The sequence below is a fragment of the Chelonus insularis genome, unplaced genomic scaffold (assembly GCF_013357705.1).
Source record: "Chelonus insularis isolate UGA/USDA-ARS -01 unplaced genomic scaffold, ASM1335770v1 contig_3_pilon, whole genome shotgun sequence".
Classification (NCBI taxonomy): domain Eukaryota; kingdom Metazoa; phylum Arthropoda; class Insecta; order Hymenoptera; family Braconidae; genus Chelonus; species Chelonus insularis.
This window is the reverse complement of record NW_023276556.1, coordinates 2,567,359-2,589,314: the sequence shown is the minus strand read 5'-3', so window position 1 is coordinate 2,589,314 and position 21,956 is coordinate 2,567,359. Positions and strand designations below refer to the sequence as shown.

The 21,956-nt window shown below is 28.3% G+C and overlaps 3 protein-coding genes across 9 annotated transcripts; 2 read left to right on the top strand and 1 right to left on the bottom strand.

Annotated features, from left to right (window-relative positions):
• The first annotated feature begins 74 nt into the window (after nucleotides 1–74).
• On the top strand, nucleotides 75–11,054 carry LOC118068682 (protein turtle homolog A). 3 transcript variants are annotated; one of them, XR_004690531.1, is made up of 7 exons: nucleotides 75–331; nucleotides 972–1,262; nucleotides 1,356–1,546; nucleotides 2,262–2,391; nucleotides 2,545–2,685; nucleotides 3,749–4,038; nucleotides 4,133–4,269. XR_004690531.1 is itself a non-coding variant. In XM_035086287.1 (6 exons), the coding sequence occupies exons 1-6, from the start codon at nucleotides 286–288 to the stop codon at nucleotides 11,025–11,027; spliced, it is 837 nt and encodes a 278-aa protein (XP_034942178.1). In that variant the 5' UTR covers nucleotides 75–285; the 3' UTR covers nucleotides 11,028–11,054. The 3 variants fall into 3 exon arrangements, 2 of the variants coding, with proteins under 2 accessions (XP_034942178.1, XP_034942177.1); XM_035086287.1 differs by lacking the exons at nucleotides 3,749–4,038; nucleotides 4,133–4,269 and adding an exon at nucleotides 10,990–11,054; XM_035086286.1 differs by lacking the exon at nucleotides 3,749–4,038 and having other exon boundaries at nucleotides 4,133–5,475.
• Nucleotides 10,040–11,009, bottom strand: Rrp40 (exosome complex component Rrp40). The gene is made up of 2 exons (XM_035086288.1): nucleotides 10,694–11,009; nucleotides 10,040–10,620 (listed from the first exon to the last, which is right to left on the bottom strand). Exons 1-2 carry the CDS (start codon nucleotides 10,876–10,878, stop codon nucleotides 10,101–10,103), a joined length of 705 nt encoding a protein of 234 aa, XP_034942179.1. The 5' UTR covers nucleotides 10,879–11,009; the 3' UTR covers nucleotides 10,040–10,100.
• Srrm234 (Serine-arginine repetitive matrix 2/3/4) lies at nucleotides 11,055–21,916 on the top strand. 5 transcript variants are annotated; one of them, XM_035086280.1, is made up of 10 exons: nucleotides 11,055–11,194; nucleotides 11,454–11,693; nucleotides 11,781–11,885; nucleotides 14,176–14,457; nucleotides 16,150–16,269; nucleotides 16,909–16,987; nucleotides 18,109–18,164; nucleotides 18,243–19,973; nucleotides 20,125–20,298; nucleotides 21,653–21,916. In XM_035086280.1, the coding sequence occupies exons 2-10, from the start codon at nucleotides 11,467–11,469 to the stop codon at nucleotides 21,801–21,803; spliced, it is 2,925 nt and encodes a 974-aa protein (XP_034942171.1). In that variant the 5' UTR covers nucleotides 11,055–11,194; nucleotides 11,454–11,466; the 3' UTR covers nucleotides 21,804–21,916. The 5 variants fall into 5 exon arrangements, with proteins under 5 accessions (XP_034942171.1, XP_034942174.1, XP_034942173.1 ...); XM_035086283.1 differs by lacking the exon at nucleotides 21,653–21,916 and adding an exon at nucleotides 20,667–20,817; XM_035086282.1 differs by lacking the exon at nucleotides 21,653–21,916 and adding an exon at nucleotides 20,664–20,817.
• Nucleotides 21,917–21,956: the final 40 nt, after the last annotated feature.

Genomic DNA, 21,956 nt, shown 5'->3' with positions numbered 1-21,956 from the left:
TAACGAAAGTGGTTATTTGATCATCCACTAGGAGGCTGAGCTTTAAATTCGATCAGTCGTACAGAGGTGTTGGTAAAGTATACATGTTGACAGCTGTCGTGTATTCTCTAAGTGAAGTTTTACAGATTGTAATAACGTCATGAGAGTTTGACAGTTTCCAAAATAAGTAATTAACATTTGCTGTCACACATTAGGCTTCAAAAATGATACAGCTGTAGACTTGTATTGACTTTGTTGAAGGAAATTTGTTTTAAAGCATCTTGAAGTGCTATTTAATATGGGAGAATGGTTGAACGGGGGATTATTCTACTGTTGCTGCTTGTATTGCCAGGTATGAGGACTAAAATGGAGCCAAGGATTGTCTGTGGAACGAGACTGTGGTCACCGATCGATTTACTCTACATTAAATGTCTTTCATTCATTTTATTTGGATTTGTTTGTCCCACTTATCACTTGCTATTGTTTCTTTCACTATTGTTATAAACTTCTTTATTTTTTTGTTATTCTTAACTTAATGTCATAAAATTTACTATGTTATTACCAATTAAATTAGATAAAATTATTATGTATTTGCAACTCTATAAATTTTTCTGCCAAAACTTTTTATTACAGAGGATTTAAAAATGATCATCTTTGATCACAAAACTAAGAAAAATTCATGACTTAATTTCTTTATTGATAATGTTTAATGAAAATTCAATCATTTAAAAATAAGAACAATTTCCTAGATCATATTCTAACGTATTTTTCGGCAATTTAAATTCTAGTTGAAACAAAATTGAGTATGAGTCATTCATAGAGTTGTTAAAATAATTTTCATCGTAGCTATATAACTTTAGTATAAAATCTGTTCAGGACGTTAGATAATATTAGATGGCTAGAGAATCAAACGCAATATGAAGAACGGACGTTGATAATTTATTCAACACAATAGACGCTGATTTATATCAAACGTATTTGACATTTTTCAGGATGGCAAGAGGCCTTGGGATCGGTATCAGTAAGGACTGTTGAAGTGGATATTGGACAGAACTTGACGGTGGCCTGCACAGACGAAAATGTATCTCGTCATCCAGGAAATTATTCTAACGTCATGTGGGTTAGGGAAGGAAGAAAGGATGGACAAGCTCAAAGAATGAAAATTGGACCAAACAAAGCTCTTGTGTTGGTAAATGTTAGTCTAGATGATGCAGGCAATTATTTCTGTACTCTAGATAACGATGCTAATGCTGTGAGAACTAGGATTAATATTCAAGTAAAGAGTAAGTTAGTTTATCTCGTTTTAAGATCAAAGTCTATTTTACAGTCACTTGATCGGCATTTGAATAACAAATTTTATGTTATTATACTTCCAGCACCTCCACCAGCACTTCAGAATGTCTGGGTTAAACCATCTACGATATTGGCTAATATTTTGTGGGAAGTAGCAGGAACTGGTGGTTATCCCATCATTGATTTCACTGCCGAGTATCGTCTCAAACCAGCACCGGGTGAGCAACCTGAAGACTGGAAGCCTATAATACCGACGCACATTCCGCCAAATTCTGTAAATATTCTTAATTTTACCTATTTATAAATTAAATATACCCATTAGTGACGCTGTTTCTGCTATATAGTAGACCTATAAAAAAAGCTGTATAGAAATACCATCTGTAGTGACGGTGTCCCTGATATTGACTACAGAATTAGAAATAGGTCGATAGCAGGTACATAATTACATCATTTTTCATTTATTGTTGGTTTGAATAGTCAAGTCTCGTGATAGTACAAGATGATTTTTTAATATTTTCAAAATTTATGAGAATTTCAATAAATTACTAATTAATAAACTTACGATCATTTGTGAATAAATCATTTATAATTGCTTCAAGATGAAGATTTCAATTGCTCAAGTTATTTATCATTCAGGTTGTTTTTATTGAATTTTAAATTGATGAACGTAATAATTTATTCACAATGTATTAGAGATTCAGACACCTGTTAAAATAGCTCTTATCATGATCAATAACTGGTATAGAAAATGAAATTTAATTAATTAGTATGAGCTTATTGTCATAAAATATTACAAATTGTTTCAAGGAAATTAACAGCTGTTGAAGGTGTGGTTTTCAAGATGCTTTTATTGATTTTTCCTATTAGAGTTTATTTTAAATCTCAGTAACAGACTGAAAAATTAAAACTCTGAATAGTAAATTTATCATTGTTTTATAGCAAGCATTGAAACAGAAACTAATATTTATCAACAATTATTTTGTTAACAGAGGCAAATAGATGTCTATCACTTGGAGCCTAACACGACCTATTTGTTTCGTGTCTGGGCAACAAATAAACTCGGTCGTGGTGAGATAGTTGAAGTAGAAGGTCATACTCATCACATCGTTGAAGAATTAGGTATCACTAAAACTACTTTTTATAATTAACAGTTTAGATAGTGTAGATTTTGTTCCAACTCGTATTAATCAAGTTGTCTTGCAACTGCAATACTTGCAAGCTATTTGAAAAAATACCAAGCATGTGTTCGATGATAATAATGAACAATTTCAGAACTGGCGAAACATCTTTTAGCGGGAGTGGAAAATTTTGATACCCGAATTTGGGTGGCAGCAGTAGGAATTGTTATGGGAACACTAATGGTCCTTGGTTTAGGTACATGTTACCTGCTCTATCGTGAGTGCAAGGCACCCTGTAAGCATTCTATTGGAACTTTAAATACGAGCTTCCGCTTCTACTCTATCTCTTTGATGCCCTTGCTTGAGTTGCGAACATAGAAAATAAGACAAACGACATCAAAGCTCGTTGATTGTCTATAGAAATGCATGAAAAAAGGATACTTAGGATTAGATGATTCTTTCTGAGATTTTATTTTTATTACTTAATAATTTAAAGAGTAAGAGAAAAAATTCAGCAGCGGAAGCAAGGGCATTACGTGCCATTTTTTGAACTTATCTATGGCCCTAATCTCTTTATAGCTTATTTAACAATTGATCACTTGTCTTACTAATTCAATCTTAAACTTAAATCTTCAATAAAATATTAATCCTATTTTTTCTCACTAATATTTCCCGGCTGCAAGCGCTTTTAACTTTCATTAGATTCTTGGTCAAAATTACTTCTAAAAATTTTCAAATTACTCTTCACTTTATCTTATTTACTCAATCTTGCACAAAATTTATCATCTAATCATCGATATATTAATTTCTTTACTATTCAATTATCTCTACTTTGGTCAATCATAATTAGATACATTTTAGATCGTTTTTTCTCATATATTATTAAAATTGCTAAAATAATTATATTTAAATGCATTGCAATCATCTTTATCATCTATTAATTATATTTTCACGAATAATAAGATTTATTATTAACCATATGTTTAGTAATTTCACATACTCTTTAGAGGATGTTTTACAGTAATTAGTTAATCTATATAATAAATATTCGGGGACATTACAATAATTTTGGATTCAATAATAAGTAGTTCGGTGAAAAAAAATCGTACCTCAATAAATAAATAAATAAATGAATAAATTATTCAAAAAATATATTCATTTATAATTAAAGTAATGAATATTGAATTAAACTAATGTAAAACAGTACGGTTATTTTTGACCAGTACTATTGATTTTACGTATGAATAGTGTATTATAGTATTCAAATTCCACTATAAAATTTATTTAATAAATATTTAAAGAGTATTTAGATATTGATTGTAATTAATTTCGGTGGTATTTTACATATTGTTATGCAGAATGAAATATAATAGTGCAAGAAAATAGAAGATTCCATAGAAATTAGAGAGCATTGAGGCCTAGATAATGTAAAAAAATATTTTAATAATGTGCTACTAGTTGAATCCCCTGGTCACTTAGTAGAAAATATATCAAAAGTAGCACATTACTTGTTGGGTGATGCAGAAGATCAACACATCAGTCAGAGCGTTTTCATCAAATCTAACAGGATTTTTTGTTGTTCACGCGAAATACTTTGATGCATACACCCAGCGATTTTTGACAAAAATGATGATGATGAAATAAAAAGGTTGGTAAAATAAAAGAGAAAGGGTAGAAGCTAGCTAAATAACTTCTTTTAATTGGACTAATAAAGATTAATTCGCTCCACTAAAAAATTGCAGCCCAGTTGGAGGAACAGGAGGTGATTGAACTTGTTCCAAATATTATTCTCAATCCAGGATTCTTTGACGAGAGGACTGAGCGCATGCATCAGGACGAGAACTTCAATAACCAAACGACCACACGACTGAATAACAACAGCGTCGTATTACCCAGACGACTATAGCGTTCATTTATTTAAAAATATTTTTTTATTTTTGCTACTGGTTTTATAGTTGACTGTTCACCCATTTTTTAAATTTGTCTCTCTGTTGTTGTTTATAACAAAGACTTAACCCCTTCAGTCCACCTATTTTTATTACGTAATTGCAAAAATACTCCAGTTTTTTTGACATATTTTTTTTTAACAAGTAGCAGAAGAGTACAAGTATGATCCTTATTAACATAAAGTAAAAAGTGTGCATAAATAGCAATCATAATTTTAAAAATACTTTTGCACATTTTATAGTTGCCTCTGTCAAGGTAATTTAAAATTATTGTTATGTATAGAACGTAACAATTCATTCATATCAATTATGTTAAACCGTACTCCATTGATAGAAATAATAACTGAAATATTATACTACAAATATCTCGTAACTACGATTATCATCGAGATGAAAAAAAAGTTTGTTATTTCATCAGAGTAATATCACAGGTGTTTATTTTATTTATTAATCATTATATTCTATATTTTTTTAATAATTAGAAAATATCATATCATTCCAAGATATAAAGTGATAAATAATTATAAATTATTCAGTTTTATAGTTGATAGTATATTTTTTACAATAATTATAAACTGCACATGAGGATTGAAAGGGTTAAATGAATAAATAAAAGTAATTTAACAAAACCAGTAGCATTTGAAATGCAAAAACTCTTCTGTTACAATGCAAAAAAGTGTTCAAACAATGTGAGACTTTTAAATTATCGGAATATCGTCTTACATGCCAAGAGATTTTTTTAAAATTGATCTGAAGTGTTTTACGACCGTTTGTTATTGCTTGTCGACTGGATTTTTACTGTAAAAAACTTCCACGAGCAGAAGAGAGACTGGAGGTATGATTTTTAATAAAATTAGTACGGCATTTTTTAAAGACTGTTACGTATATTGATGGTTTCTAATAATTAAGAAAAAATATAAATTTTTAACATTCATTTTTTGGTAATTATTTAGAATTGGGGCTCCAGTCAAAAATCGCTCCAAAAAATTTTTCACCACCTGGAAACTATTTTGTTAGGTAGAATTAGATAATTAAAGGTGGGGGAGACATGTTTCATGAGGTTTCATCGAGAAAAACACGATTTTTAGGTGTAGGTATAGCTTAAGTTCGAATAATAAAGTGACGAAGAGGATGGAAGGTGCGGGGGGGGGGTGTTAAAAGGGCATAAATAATTTTGTGATTATTAAAAATATTTATGTTCTCTTAACACGCACCTCCCATCCTTTTCGTCATGCTATTAATAATCAAAAACAAGAATATATATTTTAGAATAAATACAGTTTAGAAAAAATGTCTGAAATAATGGAAATAATATGTCTCCCCCGCCTTAAATTTACTATTTGTACCCTCAGAAACAACCCCAAATGCATAAAAAATTTTTTGGAGCGATTTTTGACTGGAGCCCCAATTCTAAATAATTACCCATTTTTTTAAAAAGAAAACAATCTCATGAAATCATCATTTTTTGATCTAATAAAAATGATTCTCTCTACTGTTATTTAAATTTTCTTGTTGTAGTCTCAATTATACTTACAATTATCGGTGCTTTGTTACTATTTATGAGACTCACAAGCAAAATTTGAATTTTTACCGTACAGTTATGGTCAAGAAATCTAAAACATTAATAGTTATAGGTGCTGATGAAATTGAAAACTTTTAAAACAGCTATCATTAAATGTTATTAAATATTTATTCACAATTGATTTCAATAAGGATATTTAATAATTTCTTTTGTTAACTATTGTATTTTTATCTTTTGAATTTATTTTAACATAAAAACATCTAATCACAAAATTAGACAATTGTCGATGATACTGAATATTCAGAGAACTATAGTTACGATTGCTCAAAAGTTATTAACAACGTAAAAATCTAATATAGTAATCGAAAAACAAACACAATGAATTTAGTTAAATTCAATCATCAATTATAGTAATCAACATAATAATAACAAATATTCATTGAAACATATATTTTATGATATAATCCATCTAGATATTCTTGACCTGTACTGCAAAATTTTTTTAGTGCATAAAATAAAAGAAAAAAAATGAAGAAAATTAAATTAAGATTTGAGAGTTACTGCCTATTTAGATCATTCTGAAAATTAGTTTGTGGAAGTTGTAGAATTTTTTTATCGTTATAATTTTTTTATGCATTTTCTATAATTGTTGAACAAGTTTCTCGTCGAGATTGCGCTTTTGCTCTCGTCACAGGATAGGAAATAAACAAATAAGCATAATTAGCAGGCTAGACTCACACTTTAAAAATGCTTTTACGTAGTATTTTTTACACACTTCCGTAATTTAGTCCAGAAATAAATAATTCTAATTCAAAGTAATAATAATTAAAAACGCTTTCTATGCAGCCTTGAATATAAATAATAATATAAGTTAACTGAGGGTAAAAAAATGCTCTTTATTTAACTTTGGACAACAAAAGAGCGTTTTACATTTCGAAAAACATTTTTCAAATCATTCCGTACTTTTTTGCACAAGTTCACACGATAATTAATTAAGAAAAATACATTTACTCAGCGCCTAATTCATCATAAATATCAGTATTTAACATCAAAAAATTTCTAATCAAATGTTTACTTATAATTATGGATTGGATTAATGGAAAAAATATTTCAGCTAAATTCTTGATAATCAAATTATCATGATGCAAAGGAAATTTATTTTATTTACATTTTTACAATCATCATACATAGCATATATCACATTAATTCAATAATTAAATGACATCAACAAAAGTTTCAGAAAGATGAATGATTATTTTTGAAAATGGAAAATCTCTCGAGACCTCATTTTTATTGTCTCTAGGGATTATGAATAGAGGCATATCAGATGGATTCATTCAAAAAACACATCTCATACTTTTTAAATAATAATAATAAGAATAATATTCAAATAAAAGTGTGGCTGTTCATTAGACTTGATAAAACATTGGTTGATTAATTAAATAAATGTTGTACAAATTAATCAATCAATTCAGAGAAAGTGATTATAAAAGAATCAATGTGGCAATGTCATTAAAAAAAAAAAACACAATAATTGTGACGAGTTGACTGAGAGTGTGCAGGCCTCGAAGAAGATTAACACAGTATTTTTTGATTGTTATTAATTTTTTAAAACTTTGTTATTTTTTTCTGCTTATAAAGCTAGTAAAGACAAAATTATTATTAAAGAGAAAGTAATTTCATTATTATTCAAGAAATTAGCATTCGATAATTTTATGTTGTTTATTGAAAATATATGATTGTTGTTAATTTTTAAAGTAAAATTTTTAAAAAATGTTTGAAAGATTAATTTTTTATTTAATTATGGTAAAAAGTATTCTCTTTAGAAATAATTTAATTTATAATATATTAATAATGATGAAGATTATAAAATAAATTTTAAACTAAGCAGTAAACTCAAGCATTTTCATACACGCATGGTTGTATAAAAATTGGTTGTGCGTCATATTATGTAGAAGCTTTGCAGCAATCCGTTTATCCTGTCTTAGCTTATTGATTATTTATTATAATCAACTAAAGTTCTTAGATAAACAAAAAATAATACAATAAAATTGTAACGATAATTCCATATGACAGGAGTAAATAGATCTGATAAGCTTCGTACTGTGCACTCTGTGTTGTGAATGGTATTACACTTGCTATCATAAATAGTAAAACGATTAATTAATTATTTAATATTTAATAATTTATTATTTATATTCATACAGTAATATAAGAATAATAATAATGTAACAATATAAAATACATATATTTCTATAGCCGAGACATCATAATATTTTAGCAAATAAGTCAAAGCAATTTTTTATATACGAAAAATTAAGGACTAATTAATACGCTGAATCGTGCAATATTTAACTAATATTATAATCATACGTAATCATCAAGAATTTTATCGCACTCGTAGCACGCTTGAATGAGGACAATAATTGTTTGTCCATAATAAAGAAATAATAAACAAAAAAGATGAAAATAATTGAAATTTAACATATAACGTGATATTTTGCGGCTCTTTTCGTATGAAAATGACAAGTTATAATCTAATGTTGAATGATAGAAAATTAGAAAATAAAAGAAAAAACAGTTTGATTGTCGAATAAAAAATTATTCTTGTAATTGCCAAAGGGCGTAAATAATTTACACAAAATACAAATTTTTTTAGAAACCAATAGATATCATAGTTAAAGTATCTAAACAATTTCTAAATAACTTTGTAAAAAATAGTTGAATAATTTTTGTTGCTTCCATCATATTGTCATCACTCATAAAGCTTGTAGCGTTGTATTATTGCAATGGAAATGTAAAGTGGGAAAAAATGATTAATGGAGGAATTTGTAATACAAAATAAAAATGGAAAGCACACTAGTGATGCATTTCAAACATTTCAAAGCGTAGGTGCCTGTAAATTTGTGCTACAACTGTAAATTAGTATTATGTTAATTTTTAATTTACATTTAAGTCATTCTCGCTTATGAATTATATTACAATTAAAATCTGCAAATTTTTGTGCTAAAAAGACGATAATTCGATTTATTTTAATTATTCGAAAATATAAAAATTATTATCATTGACATCAGATTTTGGATTAAAATTGAAAGTGGTAAATATTTTTATAGAACTTTCTGTTCAAGAAATAGTTTTTATAAATATTTTTAGCACAAAGATAAGCTGATTTCATGAGATACCGTTCAAGCCAGTCATAAAGACATTTTTTAGTAAAGTTAGAATTCCGTAGATACTGAATTAATTGTAACTTATTTGTTCATATAAAAAGTAAGATAAATAATTCTAATGTGTACCTGGAAATAGTTTTCCATGCTCAATTTATCAGAGAACCAGAATTTTTTAACAAGCATCTGTTCATCCTCCAAGTTCATACTTAATTGTCAATCAATTGTTCATCAAGTAATCATAATATTCAGTTGTTATATTAATTTATTGTTTAAAAAATTAAATATTTTTTGTTGTATTTAATTCAAATATCATTTAAATTTATTATGAATTATTTTAAAAAAATATTTACCTTATATTTTTAACTATAAAAGTATGACTAAAAACAAAAAATAAAAATCGTGGGCACATATCAGAATAATACGCTACAAATTCGCCTAAATCACCTGGACTTTAGATTGTAAAATGATTCAATAAAAAACGAACTAATTTTATAGTTAATCATTTAGGATAGGTAGTGCAAAATATGCCCATTATCAATGATCGGCTTATTATAATAACGATTATTATTGATAATTATCAATACTTCAACAATAATAAACAAAATAATAGGTTGTGAAACACAACACTATGTATTTCAATATGTATACTTGACATATAAAATAACATGAATAATTAATTGATGAAAAAAAAACCATAAAGACCGCAAAAAAATTATTATTTTAAAAATGAAGTCGATTGATCAATGCTACATGATAATGTTTCTCCGATAATATGGGTGTGATAATTTTAAGGCTACTATTTACACTGTATTAATGTTAACTCGTATACATTCAGTGTATTTTGAATAAAATTACACTCAATACTCATATACTTGTTGTTATCATTTATTTTATTAATTAAAATTATTCATTTAACCTGAATAAAAAATATGCTATTTACATGAAATTGGTAATTACATATTATTTAGTATTTATGAGATATATTCAGTAATACTCGTAATGATTATTTAATATTAATTAATTATTCACAATTGAAATATTCATATATAATCATATTATCAGTTAAACTAATTTAATCATAAATGAACATAGTTTGAGCGATATCATCACATAAAGCTTGAATTTGATCAGTCGGTGTGAATTCAACTGCAAGTATAGCATTTGCTAAAGCAATCGTTTCTTTTACAGACCTTGCATTAATCCAAACTTTGCCATTCATTCCAATAGCAATTTCGTAAGGTTGTTCTTTTGCGAATAATTGAAAAAACGGATTATTAGGATTCAAAATTTTCCTAACTAAATTTAGAGAACAATTGAAAAGCATTCCATCTGGTCCAAGAACGCCTAATTTTCCCTTTTTGCCATGAGAATCAACACATACCAATTCTGGTTCCATGTCTTTACTAGCAATTAAAAGCTTTGCAAAAATGATATCACCCACTTGCACATCTGGACGATTCCTTTTACTTGCACCTTCAAATGCTAAGTAAGAAAGAGCTGCTGGATCACTAGCACCAATATCTACTTTGAAGATATCTCCAACTTTTTGAGTTACTACTCCAACTACATTTTCTCCACGATTAGGAACATATCTAAAGTATTGATCATAACTTTAATAAAATGGATATTAATGAAGAAAATTAATTTAAAAAATATCATGTATACCTTTTCTGATAACTATCTACATAATAAATTGCTGCTCTTTTTCTTAAGATACCCGCTTTACATGCATAAATGATTTCATCTTCTCTTCGAATACCTGGTCCAAGAATAACTTTTTCTTTGGGATTATTCATAGGTATCATTATTCTATCCCCAGGGATGACAATATTACCTACGTTTACTTCCATAATTATATAATAAAGCTATTCTGAATCAGTTAATACTTGTTCGCTAAAATTGGTAAATTTATTTAACAATTTGTTAAACCACGTGGACTGTTCATTATTTACAAATTTCAGACACCGCCATGTTGAACTTTAGCTACCGTTGCCTCTAACGGTCGCCGCTTCAACTAAACTTTCATCGCCATTTTTGTCAGTGTGCTTGGTTTCGTGAATTGAGTTTGTCAATTTTCTAATAAAAATGATTTTACCGTACTGAATATCAGAGGGTAGTCAACAGAAATTGATTTCAATTCATAAGTCTGTAACTACAATCAATATTGTAAGTACAATTTATAATATAATATTTTATAAATGTATGAATACATGGATCAATACAAAACCGTATCCATTCTAACCTATCCGGTAAAATGTTCAATTTAAATTGTTCGTTGCAATTTTGTAATTAGGTAATCATAAATAATTTAATAATAATTCTGAGTTTTATTTAGTAGCTCGAGGTATTGAATTTCATTTAAAATACCTTTCTAGTTACTGTTAATGTTAAATTTTACTATTTTTCATTTATCTTTTTTATGTAGGTGTAATTCCATTATGTACAATGGAATTGGTTTACAGACGCCCCGAGGATCGGGGACAAATGGACATGTACAACGGAATTGGGCAATTGTACGAAAAACTAAAGATAAAGTTGACTATAAAGCAGAAGAAAAAGCGGACCAGATTAATAAACAACCAAATCAAGAAATTTTGGATCATGTGAGAAAAAGAAAAATAGAAGTCAAATGTACTGAACTGAGCGATATTTTAGAAGAGCAAGGGTAATTTTATTTTATTCTAATAAAATTTTCAAAAAATAATCGAAAACCTAAAAAATTTAATTAATAACATAAAAAAATTTATATTAGATGTTCAACAGACGAAATAAAGGCAAAAGTGGCTTCATATCGAGAAATGTTAATGGGTAATGATCTAAAGCCTCCTATACCAACAGATGAATATGGCAGAGTAAAGTAAGTAAATAATTTACCACAATTATCATTTATTCTTTTTAAATGATTATTTTATGTATGTATTATTTTAAATTTAACTCTGGGCGGATTTAAAATTCGATCAAAATGAAATTTTGTATGAAAGGACAAATTGAAACTGGTAACAAAAACAAAAATGGAGCAATATATGTTACAAATTCTTCAAATTCTTAGGTGTTTTAAACTTCTCTCAGTATAATAATAAATCCGAGGAACTCAATATTATTGAAAGAACGGAGATGCTTGTATCCCTGGTATGTTCAGGTCATCCCTACCAATTCTGCACGCGCACATCCGTGTACATAAGCTTCAATATCGACTTCCCGTAGCGCCGGCGCTTCTGTTGAAACCTATGAAAGGGAAGCCAAAGCTAATGCAACCAGTACAAGAAATACAGATAGAAAGATTGTATGTGTATAATAAGAGCTTGCAAGGACTCAGCATCACTTTGCAATCAGTGCGGGAATGGACCGGCGTCGTAACGCCTCATCATGGTTGCGTCAAAGCTCTAAAAACGTGAAAAAGAAGAAAGTTCATTCACAAAAATGTAGTCCGTAATAATTAAAAGTGATATTTATAAAATCACAAAAGTCTTCCATTAGAATTAATTATTTATTAAGAATCAGAAGTAAAATAAAAATTAAATTAAAATAATTGAATTTAAAAGCTACGTAATAAATTAAGTCAAGTTAAATCTAATAAATTTAAAAAAACGAATAAGAGTTATTGTGAGCTAAGAAAATTTATTGATAAAATATGTGCAACGATAAATCTTTTCCAAGTTATAGTGATACTTGGTTTATTGAGTACTTAATTATCTATTGAGGTTAATAAAAAAAATTAGACCAAAGAATTTATGTTGGTGTGCCTAATCCAACGTCTTCCATACGAAAATTTATATAAAAAACTTTGAACTATATTTCTTAATTTTCTATGAAAATACTTTTTTAAAAGTAAAAAACGAATTTTTATGTCGATTAATTGTTTAAAAGAAAATAAATAATAGATAAATAAGTGTTTTATAAAGAAGAGAAGTGTTTTCCGGTTGATGAAAGGGTAAAAACAGCATATGCAAGGAAGTTATTAAATCGTTGACAATTCTAATTGAAGAAACAATTAACCGAGAACAAAAGAAAATCATTAAGTGAACAAAAAGAGGCAATATATTAAGAAGTTAATACATTTTCAAGCTTGTATTATCATTATTTTTATTGTTGATTATTTATCATCAATGACTATGACTACGATCGCGGCAAAAACTCCTCGAGGACGAGGTCCTGTTGATGGCCGTGCTTTTTTTGAACGACTCTGGAGAGGAAATTTTTTTTTGGATCGTCAAAAAGTTAAACGTACACGCAAAAGAAAATTAAACTCTGCTAATGGAAAAAAACGAATTCAACAGATTCAATCAAAGCATTGTTGTTGTTGTCAAAGAATTCAATTACATTTACTGGCTGGACAACAAAACAGCGTGAGATCTGTTGTTAGGTAAAATGAGATTTTTTTAATTAGAAAAAATTACTCAGACGAAGTTTCTTTTATAATATTAAAAAATCTAAGTAAATTTATGGTAAAAAAAGTATTATTAAATTTACATGGATTTGTACTTATTGGATTACAAACATTTTAAAATAGGTTTCCATAAGCTCGCGAAGAAATTTATCATGAACTATAAAAACATTCAATAAATCTTAAAAATCATATAATATAAATTAAATATTGTGTATCTCGTGCTGTATTCCGTTGATAAATTTAGCTGCATGACATTTCATAATTGGATAAAAGTCAATAGAGAATCTGGAGTGTGGTCTAAAAAATATGATAATATAGAAGAGAGCAGGAGAAATTGTATTGATCGGGCGTGGGACTGGAGCGCAACGAATAGGGGAAGCTCAGAGCCCCTGGCCTCTCGTAGCTTTTCATTTAAGGGTGAGGGATAGCTTACTTGGCGTCGGCTGCCAGTCTGTTATGTCATCCTCTTAGTTTTGCTGCTCTGAATGTGATTTTCTAGAATTTTTTCTATGCAATTACTTCCGTTGTTATTCTCAATCTTTAATTAATCTACCATTTGCTGAATAAGTCAATACTTCACAGTAAAATATTACATTCATTCGGTGATTATAGTGAGTGTAATTTAGTGAAATAATGACAGTAAAGTTAAATCGGTATGCTTGGAATATTATTTTTTTATAACTGAATATGAAAATATTAGTTTAATGATTTATTCAATAAATTACAGATAATTAATAAATGAATTATTGAATATTTACAGTGTAAGAGAGACACATCAAGTAGCTGAAGCACAACAGGAAAAGAATGCAAAGTTACGTGAAGCTTTTGGAATCTCCGAGTTCTTCGTAGAAGGCAGCAGTTTAGATCCAGAACGCCATGCTCGTGAAGCTGAGGCAAGAGCAGCTGCCAATAAAGTTTATGAGTTGGTGCACAGTCCGAGTCCTCCAGCAGAACCGGAACCAACGACTGAAAAAAAATTGAAACGGAAGAGATCCGGAAGTAGCAGCAAAAAGAAGAAGGGAAAGAAACACAAGAAGGACAGGTATACGATTGTATGAATGATCAAGTCTTTGGAGTCTGGAAACGCATTGGCTGCTATCTTTTTATAAATAATAACTATTATTCTCTACCATATTTCTATCATCTTTACCATAAAAAAATATTATCAATATTAATTCCAATACAAACAAGTATATAATCAAAATTTAAATTAAAAAAAAAATCAACAATAGTTGAGATTAATATTATTAATATTAATGATGGTAGTTGTTATGGTTGTTTATATTTAATCAGCATATAATTACATGTTGAGCGGCCGAGGTCTCGAATCGAGGCTCCAAGACCCCCCGGTGTGAAAAAAGATGCTATCTTTCCCCTTTAGATTTTAATCGTAGTTTCCTTCTCTTTCATTTATTTATTCGATTGCATTCATTTATTTTTTTCGAAAGTCTACTTCTCATATATACATATATGTATATATATGAATATATTAATAATTAGAATTATTATACATATATTTATATATACATAAACATATCTCATAAGTTTTTCTACACACGTCCGTTTGTCTCTATCATTGAATTCGCTTACTCTCTCATACCCCGTACACCTTTCTCTGTTTCAAACAGAACTGAGGAGGACTGAGTGCCTACCCAGTAGGTAAGTCGTCGCGAATTTATTTAACAAACAAATTAAAAGATACAATGAAAATTTTTTTATTTATCTACTTAGGTTTCCCTTTGTTTATTGTCATAATATTTGTAGGGTTATTATTGTTCAAACAAACATCAAATGAATTTATGTTAATTCAAACAAAAGTAAATGTTTGCCATTTATTATTATTTATTTTAAACATTTATAAATATCTTTTATAAAAAATACTCTTTGATATATAATTTTTTATACTATAGAGAGGTAAAAGGCAACCATTTACTTGAATCGGATGTTGAAAAAGTAGGGTAAATTGTATATTATTTGGAGAAAAAAAAATATTAAATTTCTATCTCTTGTTTAATAACGATAAAGTCTGTTGTTAATGCCATCTCTCTATTTTTTTCTGACAAGTCCGTCCCTATCGATGGTTATCAAGGTAATGCTAAACCCATATTATATCAATAAACCTCATAAATCTCGTGTTTATTGTGTTTGGTTAATTCTTAATTTTGTTTTGTTTGAAAGAATTGGTTTAGATGATTGTAAAAAATTACTTTTTTATTACGTAATTAATTTACTATTTGCTTTCAAGCTTATTTTTGTAATTAGATTAATTAGAACCAAATCTTTCAAAGTAATAAGTCGATTTTTAAATAACTATAAAAAAAATTCACTCAATTAACACACTTGTCGTTTGTCACTTTTTCTCAAAATTTTCATTTAATTTATAAGAAAACAGTATTAATGGAACAAGTTTTAATTTTTTTCTATGAAAAAAATTAACTTCCAATGATAAAATTTTTTTTAAGAAAAAATTTTATCCGAATCCCATTGTTTGTATTTAGTACACTCTATATCGATTATTGACAATTAATTGAGTATTATCAGCACACAAGATATGCACAGGAAGAAGTCCACTGCAAGATTATTCAAATAAATAATGCGATATCATTTATCATCTGTATTTTCATTAATTATTGTTGATAATTAAATATTGAGAAGATATTAAAAATAAGAGACAAAAATTAATTTTCATTAAAGAATAATATAAAATTTCTAATTATTTATTTGTATTCTCTAGATCCGAGTCTCCAAAAAGTAAGAAGAAGGAAAAATCTAAGAAAAAAAAGAAAGAAAAGAAACATAAAAAAGTCGAAAGTTCGTCTGATAGTGATTCTAGTGATGATTCTGACGATAGCAGGTGATTATTATCATTATTATTATTATTATTATGAATTAAATATAAAACCGAATCAGTATTTTTATTATAAACACTACTGTTTTTATTATTTATTCTGACGTATATGAGAAAATAATTTAAAAATTTCATTAAATAATATATTAATTAATTTTCCATTTGCGTGTTCCAATTCGTCTTCTTATTCACATTAATTTTTTTATAACAAAACCCCACTCTTGACCGGATTATTGACTTATATAGACTTAGTGTATAGCATTGATCGGTACAGATAATGCAGTGTTCTAATTAAAAATTTTATTGAAAAAATAAATCTATTATTCGATGTATCATACTTTTTATAGTAGTCAAAAATTTTTATAATTATTTGAATATTATTTTTATTTTACATACTAATAGAAATAATGATTATTAAATTACATAAAAATTCAGTCACTAAGAAATTAAAAGATTTAGCTATAAATCATATTGTATTCATTCTTCTAATATTAAATAATTACATCAATAGAATTTTTATTTGACGATAAGAAACAAAGTTTATGATGAAGATATTTACTTTAATATTCTGTTTATAATTTATTGATTTGAAATACCTGGAATATGAGTAGCTAACTAATGATGGATTATTCATTTCTCAATTAGTTCAACGGAAGCAGAGTCGAAAAAGAAGAAAAAGAAAAAGAAGAAAAAATCTAAGAATGATGGAAAAAACAAAAGCGAGGTAAGATCTGGAGTTGTATTCAACAGCATACATGAATTACCAAAGAGTTCATCTATCATATACATTTTAAAAATAATTAATGAATGTATGCGCATACATACAATCGGAAACTTTAGCACGAAAATTTAATGCATGCCATTTTTACTACACTCAGTCAATAGAATTTCGAAAATTTTCCATTTATTTATTTATTTGAGAAATAGTACATTTTGCATCTAGGGAAGAAAAGTAGTCTAGCTCAAACCACGTGTAAAATTACATGTGTTTTAAGCTAGTTAATTGTCCTCCTTAGAGTTGAATATGATTTTTGTCATACTTGCGTGGAAAGTTTAGCCCTTCTCTAATGGAAAAGTGAACTTTCCGCGCGGGTATGACGAAAAGATGATTTTTTAAATTTATGTACTAGTTAAGCATCGTTCTTTTTATTTAAAATTTTCTTCACCCAATTCTTATTTTTTATTTTTAAAAGAAAAATTTTTTTGTTTTATTCAAAATGAATCATTGAATAAATTATGTGAGCATGATTTCCGTGCTTGTTGTAATGAGTTTCAATTGATTTTGAAGTTAAACAATTTCATTATTTCAAAGTGTAAATCTCAGTATTGTTTGTAATTATCAGCGCCATTTGACAGGATATATTCCCTGAGTGAGTACCCGATATGCCGCTACTCAATGTAATAAATAATTCGTAATTTATTATTGTATTTACGTATACGTATATTTTTTCTATATGAAACAAGTTTGCGACTGTTGTATGTATCACTTGTTTTTTTGTGTTAAGCACCCCCGAATCTTGGAATTATAATAATTCATATATAAGCTTCTCGAGCAATATTAAATCAAAAATGAAAAATCGAATATTTTAAAATTATCAGTAACAATGCTACTTTAGATCGGTATCTGAATTTTAATTAATAATTTAATTAATCATCTGCATCTGATGAAAAATTTATAGTAATTAAATATTAATTACTTATTCAGATAAACAATAAACTAACGAGTTTTTGAAGTTTTTTAGAATGAACATAAGTAAAAAACTTTATATCTGAAATGCATGATGAGTGTTTTATTGTTGTTAAACAAAAATTTCAATAATTAATCAATTCTCTTGCATATTTTAGAAGAAGAAAGCGGCTTCGAAACGTAAACGACAATCTTCTGAAAGCTCTACCGACTCGTAAGTATTTTTATCTTATTATTTGATTATTATTTTGTTTATTATTATTATTATTAAATTATTTAATTGTTATAACAGCTCTCCTGAACGACCCAAGAAAACTTCAAAACATGAAAAAGTGCCAGAAAAAACTGTAGTTCCAGAAATTATTGTACGTGAATCACGGCAGCCACGATCTCCGAAACGACATGAAAAATCTCATGGTGAAACACCGCCATTAAAGCAAAAAGATTCACAAGTTAAACAATCAGTACAAGATAAAAGAGAAAGATCGCCAGTCAAGGATCGGACCCCTCAGTTAATTAGTGCACCTCCAAAGCGATATGAAAGACGATCAGTATCTAGAAATCGTGGTGAACGACTCAGATCACCAAGGAGGTATTCACGACCTCGTAGATCACCATCACCAAGAAAAAGGCGTTTTTCAAGATCTCCAAGAAGAAATAGTAGATACTCTAGATCACGAAGCAGAAGTAGATCAAGGTATGATCGATATAGAGGTGGATCACGACGAAGACCATCTCCATTCCGTCGAAGAAGATCTCGTTCACGAAGAAGATCACCTAGGAGACCAAGGCATCACCCAGAAAGATCCAGAGATCGACGGAGATCTCGTACTAAATCTCGAAGTCGTTCAAGACGATCAACTTTAAGTTATTCTCCAATTAGAAGAAATCCCGAGCGCTACAGAGATATATTAGACGAAAAAAGGAGAGAATTAAGGAAAACCAATGAAGAAAAAAGAAAAGCAAAGTCAAGATCCAGATCACGAGGTAAAAAACCTAAGATAGTTGTTCCGAGAGTAAGTTTGAGATCTTCAAGTGAAGATGAAACTGAAGTTGCTGATGATGAGCCAAAGCAAGAAGATGAAGAAAAGCAAAAAGAAATGAATACTTTAAAACGTCTTCAGAGTGGTTTAGCAGCGAAGGCTCGTGAGACTTTAGGTAAAAAAGTGATTAGCCCAATTAAAATTAAAATTGAAAACAAAGAGGAAAATATTTCTGATATTGCTTTACCTGAAGATCCTCCTAAAAGTTTTCAACCAATCATTCAACCAATTATCACACCTGAAAAATCCAAATCTGTATCACCAGTACAAATAAACGCTACACGATCAGTTGAATCTAGCCGATCTCCATCACCAGCATTACCTTTAACAAGAGAAGAGGCTGCTAATTCACCAATTAAAATTCAATTAAAACCATCAACTCCACCAACTCTCCTCGTTACTAAAGAAAATATCAAACTACGATCTCCTTCAGAGTCTCCACCACTTTCAAATAAAATTTTTCAACCATCTCGGTCTCCAAGCACTCCAAAACGTAGCCCTGTTGTTAAGAAAAAATCTTATTCACGATCACGTTCAAGATCTAGATCATATTCTCGATCTGTTTCAAAAGAAAAAGAAGCTTCAAGATCTCCTAGACATCGATCGTCTTCAAGAGAACACAGATCTTTATCACGTTCAAGAGATGAAAAATCAGTTTCACCTGTAAAAAGATCTAGATCAGTATCAAGAACCAAACAATCACCTTCGCCAGCTCGGTCTAAAAAATCACAGAGATCACGAGGATCAAGATCATCTTCCAGATCCAAATCACCATCTCGTTCACGATCACGATCTAAGAAAACACATTCAAGATCACCAAAGAAAGTAAGATCTAGAAGTAGATCAACCTCGCTGTCTAAACGATCAAGGAGTCGATCTTTGTCAAAAAAATCTCGTAGTAGATCAAGATCTGCTTCTAGGGCGTCCAGAGATAAATTGAAAAGGAGTCGAAGCCGTAGCAGCTCTCGTTCATCCAGAAGGTATTTTATTTATTTCGACTGAGTGTATTTTCAATTATTTAAACTATTTAAATAATAATTTTAATGATATAAATTAAAGTTCAAATTTATTGAAGTCTTGTGGAGATGATTTTATAAATCATTAATGAGTTTTAATATTTTTTAAACTCAGTTCAACAAGAGGTAGCAGAAGAAGTTTCTCTAGCTCATCTCGATCCTCCAGCAGTGCGTCTAGTCGATCTTCACGTTCTTCTTCGAGCAGTTCAGGTTCAAGTAGATCACGTTCACCATCAATACCACGACGTCATGGTTCTCCTAGTTTTTTAGATAGACGGAGAATAACCAGGTGAGTTTTATACATTTTTTTTCAACTGGCTCTTTCTAGTGCACTTATTCAGAGTTGTATTCACTCGCTAGTTTAGTACATTATTATTTGAAATTATAATTTTGGTTTTCATTATAATTCATATATCATTGATATTATTATTGCAGTAATATTTTTTTTATTACTTTAATTATTAATTTTATAATTTATATTTATATTCATTTTTATTTTATTCAAAATTTTAAATTCTTTTGAAGATAATTACGACAAAATATTCGATACAAGTAAACAATTTTTAACGTTTGTTAATGATTGAAGACCGTTATTTTAAAATTCAATTTAAAAATTCCTAATTTTCTTCTTTGTTTTTTGTTTGTTATATCTAGCAGAGACAGATCAAGGGGCAAGCATAGAAGATAGTGTATTGAGGAATCACACAGATACATAATTGTATAAAATTTATTTCTTTAATTTGTCTCTTCATAAATATTATATTTACTGAATTATCAGTAATGAATAAAATGCTAAATGCTAAAATAATAAACAATTTACTACACCACAATTATTTTAAAAATTAAAACAGATAGATAAAGCGATTTATAAAACTTCAAATTCTTACTATTAATTAATTTGTCAATTTAACACATAATTAATCTTATTATCAAACAACTTCAAAAATAGAAATAAAACAATATAAAAAGATAAATGTATCTTGAATTAGACATAAAACACAAAAATGAATTTTTTTTCTTTATTGACATTTTTTTTATTTCGTACTTTTTTTTTTATTTATATATTCATTCTATATAATTATTGCAGTACATTTTTGCCCGTATAATTATCACTTATTTATCGTTGCATTATCTTAAACGTAGCATGTGTGTACCTTTTTTCTCTAAGTTATTGTAAATGGAATACAATTGCAAGTAGTTAAAATTTTATTTCATTTTTATCACAAAATAAAGTATGTTATATAGCTAAATTTCTAGCATTTTTATGATTTATTTATATTTATTATTGTTAATATTATTCTTATTATGGATATTATTATCGTCACTTTTTTTATTATTCGTGAGCCTGTATTGCATCGATGTGTCACAATTTTGAAAATATCTGGTAAGTATAGCCACCGTTTTTATTTATTTTCATTACAGAAATTTTGTTTGCATGAATTTTTTTTTAATTGATTATCAATTGCATGTTATTTAATTTCTATTATTTTTTGTATTAGTTATGACAGTAAGAGCGCATAAATGGAATCATCAAATAATAACACAAAGTTAAGAATTTATTAAAATATAAATAAAATTCATTGATGAAATCATGTTGTAAAAATGATTATAAAAGTTTTCCAACTAACAAATGATGATTCTAGTGCTAGAAAACGACCAATTCCATATCATCGGCCAACACCATCACCACCATCATCACCAAGCAGCAGTGAGAGTAGTAGACAAAGTGACTGGTCAAGTCCAAGTAGACGATCAAGTCATTCACCAACTCGAAGTCCATCTTACACCCATTAGGTTGATGTGATGTGCAAAATTTTCATTCAAATAATGAGTTGAAATTTATTTTAACTCAATTGAATGTTAATAGCTCAAAAATGAGAATTTTTATTAGGTAGCTTTACAAACGTATCAATAAATATTTTTAGTTAAAAATTTGATTTATTCTTA

Coding starts and splice junctions, on each gene's coding strand:
- LOC118068682 (XM_035086286.1), top strand. CDS start 286: ATGGTTGAACGGGGGATTATTCTACTGTTGCTGCTTGTATTGCCAG. Junction 2,392..2,544: donor TCACATCGTTGAAGAATTAG/GTATCACTAAAA, acceptor GAACAATTTCAG/AACTGGCGAAACATCTTTTA. Junction 2,686..4,132: donor TCGTGAGTGCAAGGCACCCT/GTAAGCATTCTA, acceptor AAAAAATTGCAG/CCCAGTTGGAGGAACAGGAG.
- Rrp40 (XM_035086288.1), bottom strand. CDS start 10,878: ATGGAAGTAAACGTAGGTAATATTGTCATCCCTGGGGATAGAATAATG. Junction 10,621..10,693: donor GTAGATAGTTATCAGAAAAG/GTATACATGATA, acceptor TCAATACTTTAG/ATATGTTCCTAATCGTGGAG.
- Srrm234 (XM_035086280.1), top strand. CDS start 11,467: ATGTACAATGGAATTGGTTTACAGACGCCCCGAGGATCGGGGACAAAT. Junction 11,694..11,780: donor GATATTTTAGAAGAGCAAGG/GTAATTTTATTT, acceptor AATTTATATTAG/ATGTTCAACAGACGAAATAA. Junction 16,988..18,108: donor ATGGAAAAAACAAAAGCGAG/GTAAGATCTGGA, acceptor TGCATATTTTAG/AAGAAGAAAGCGGCTTCGAA.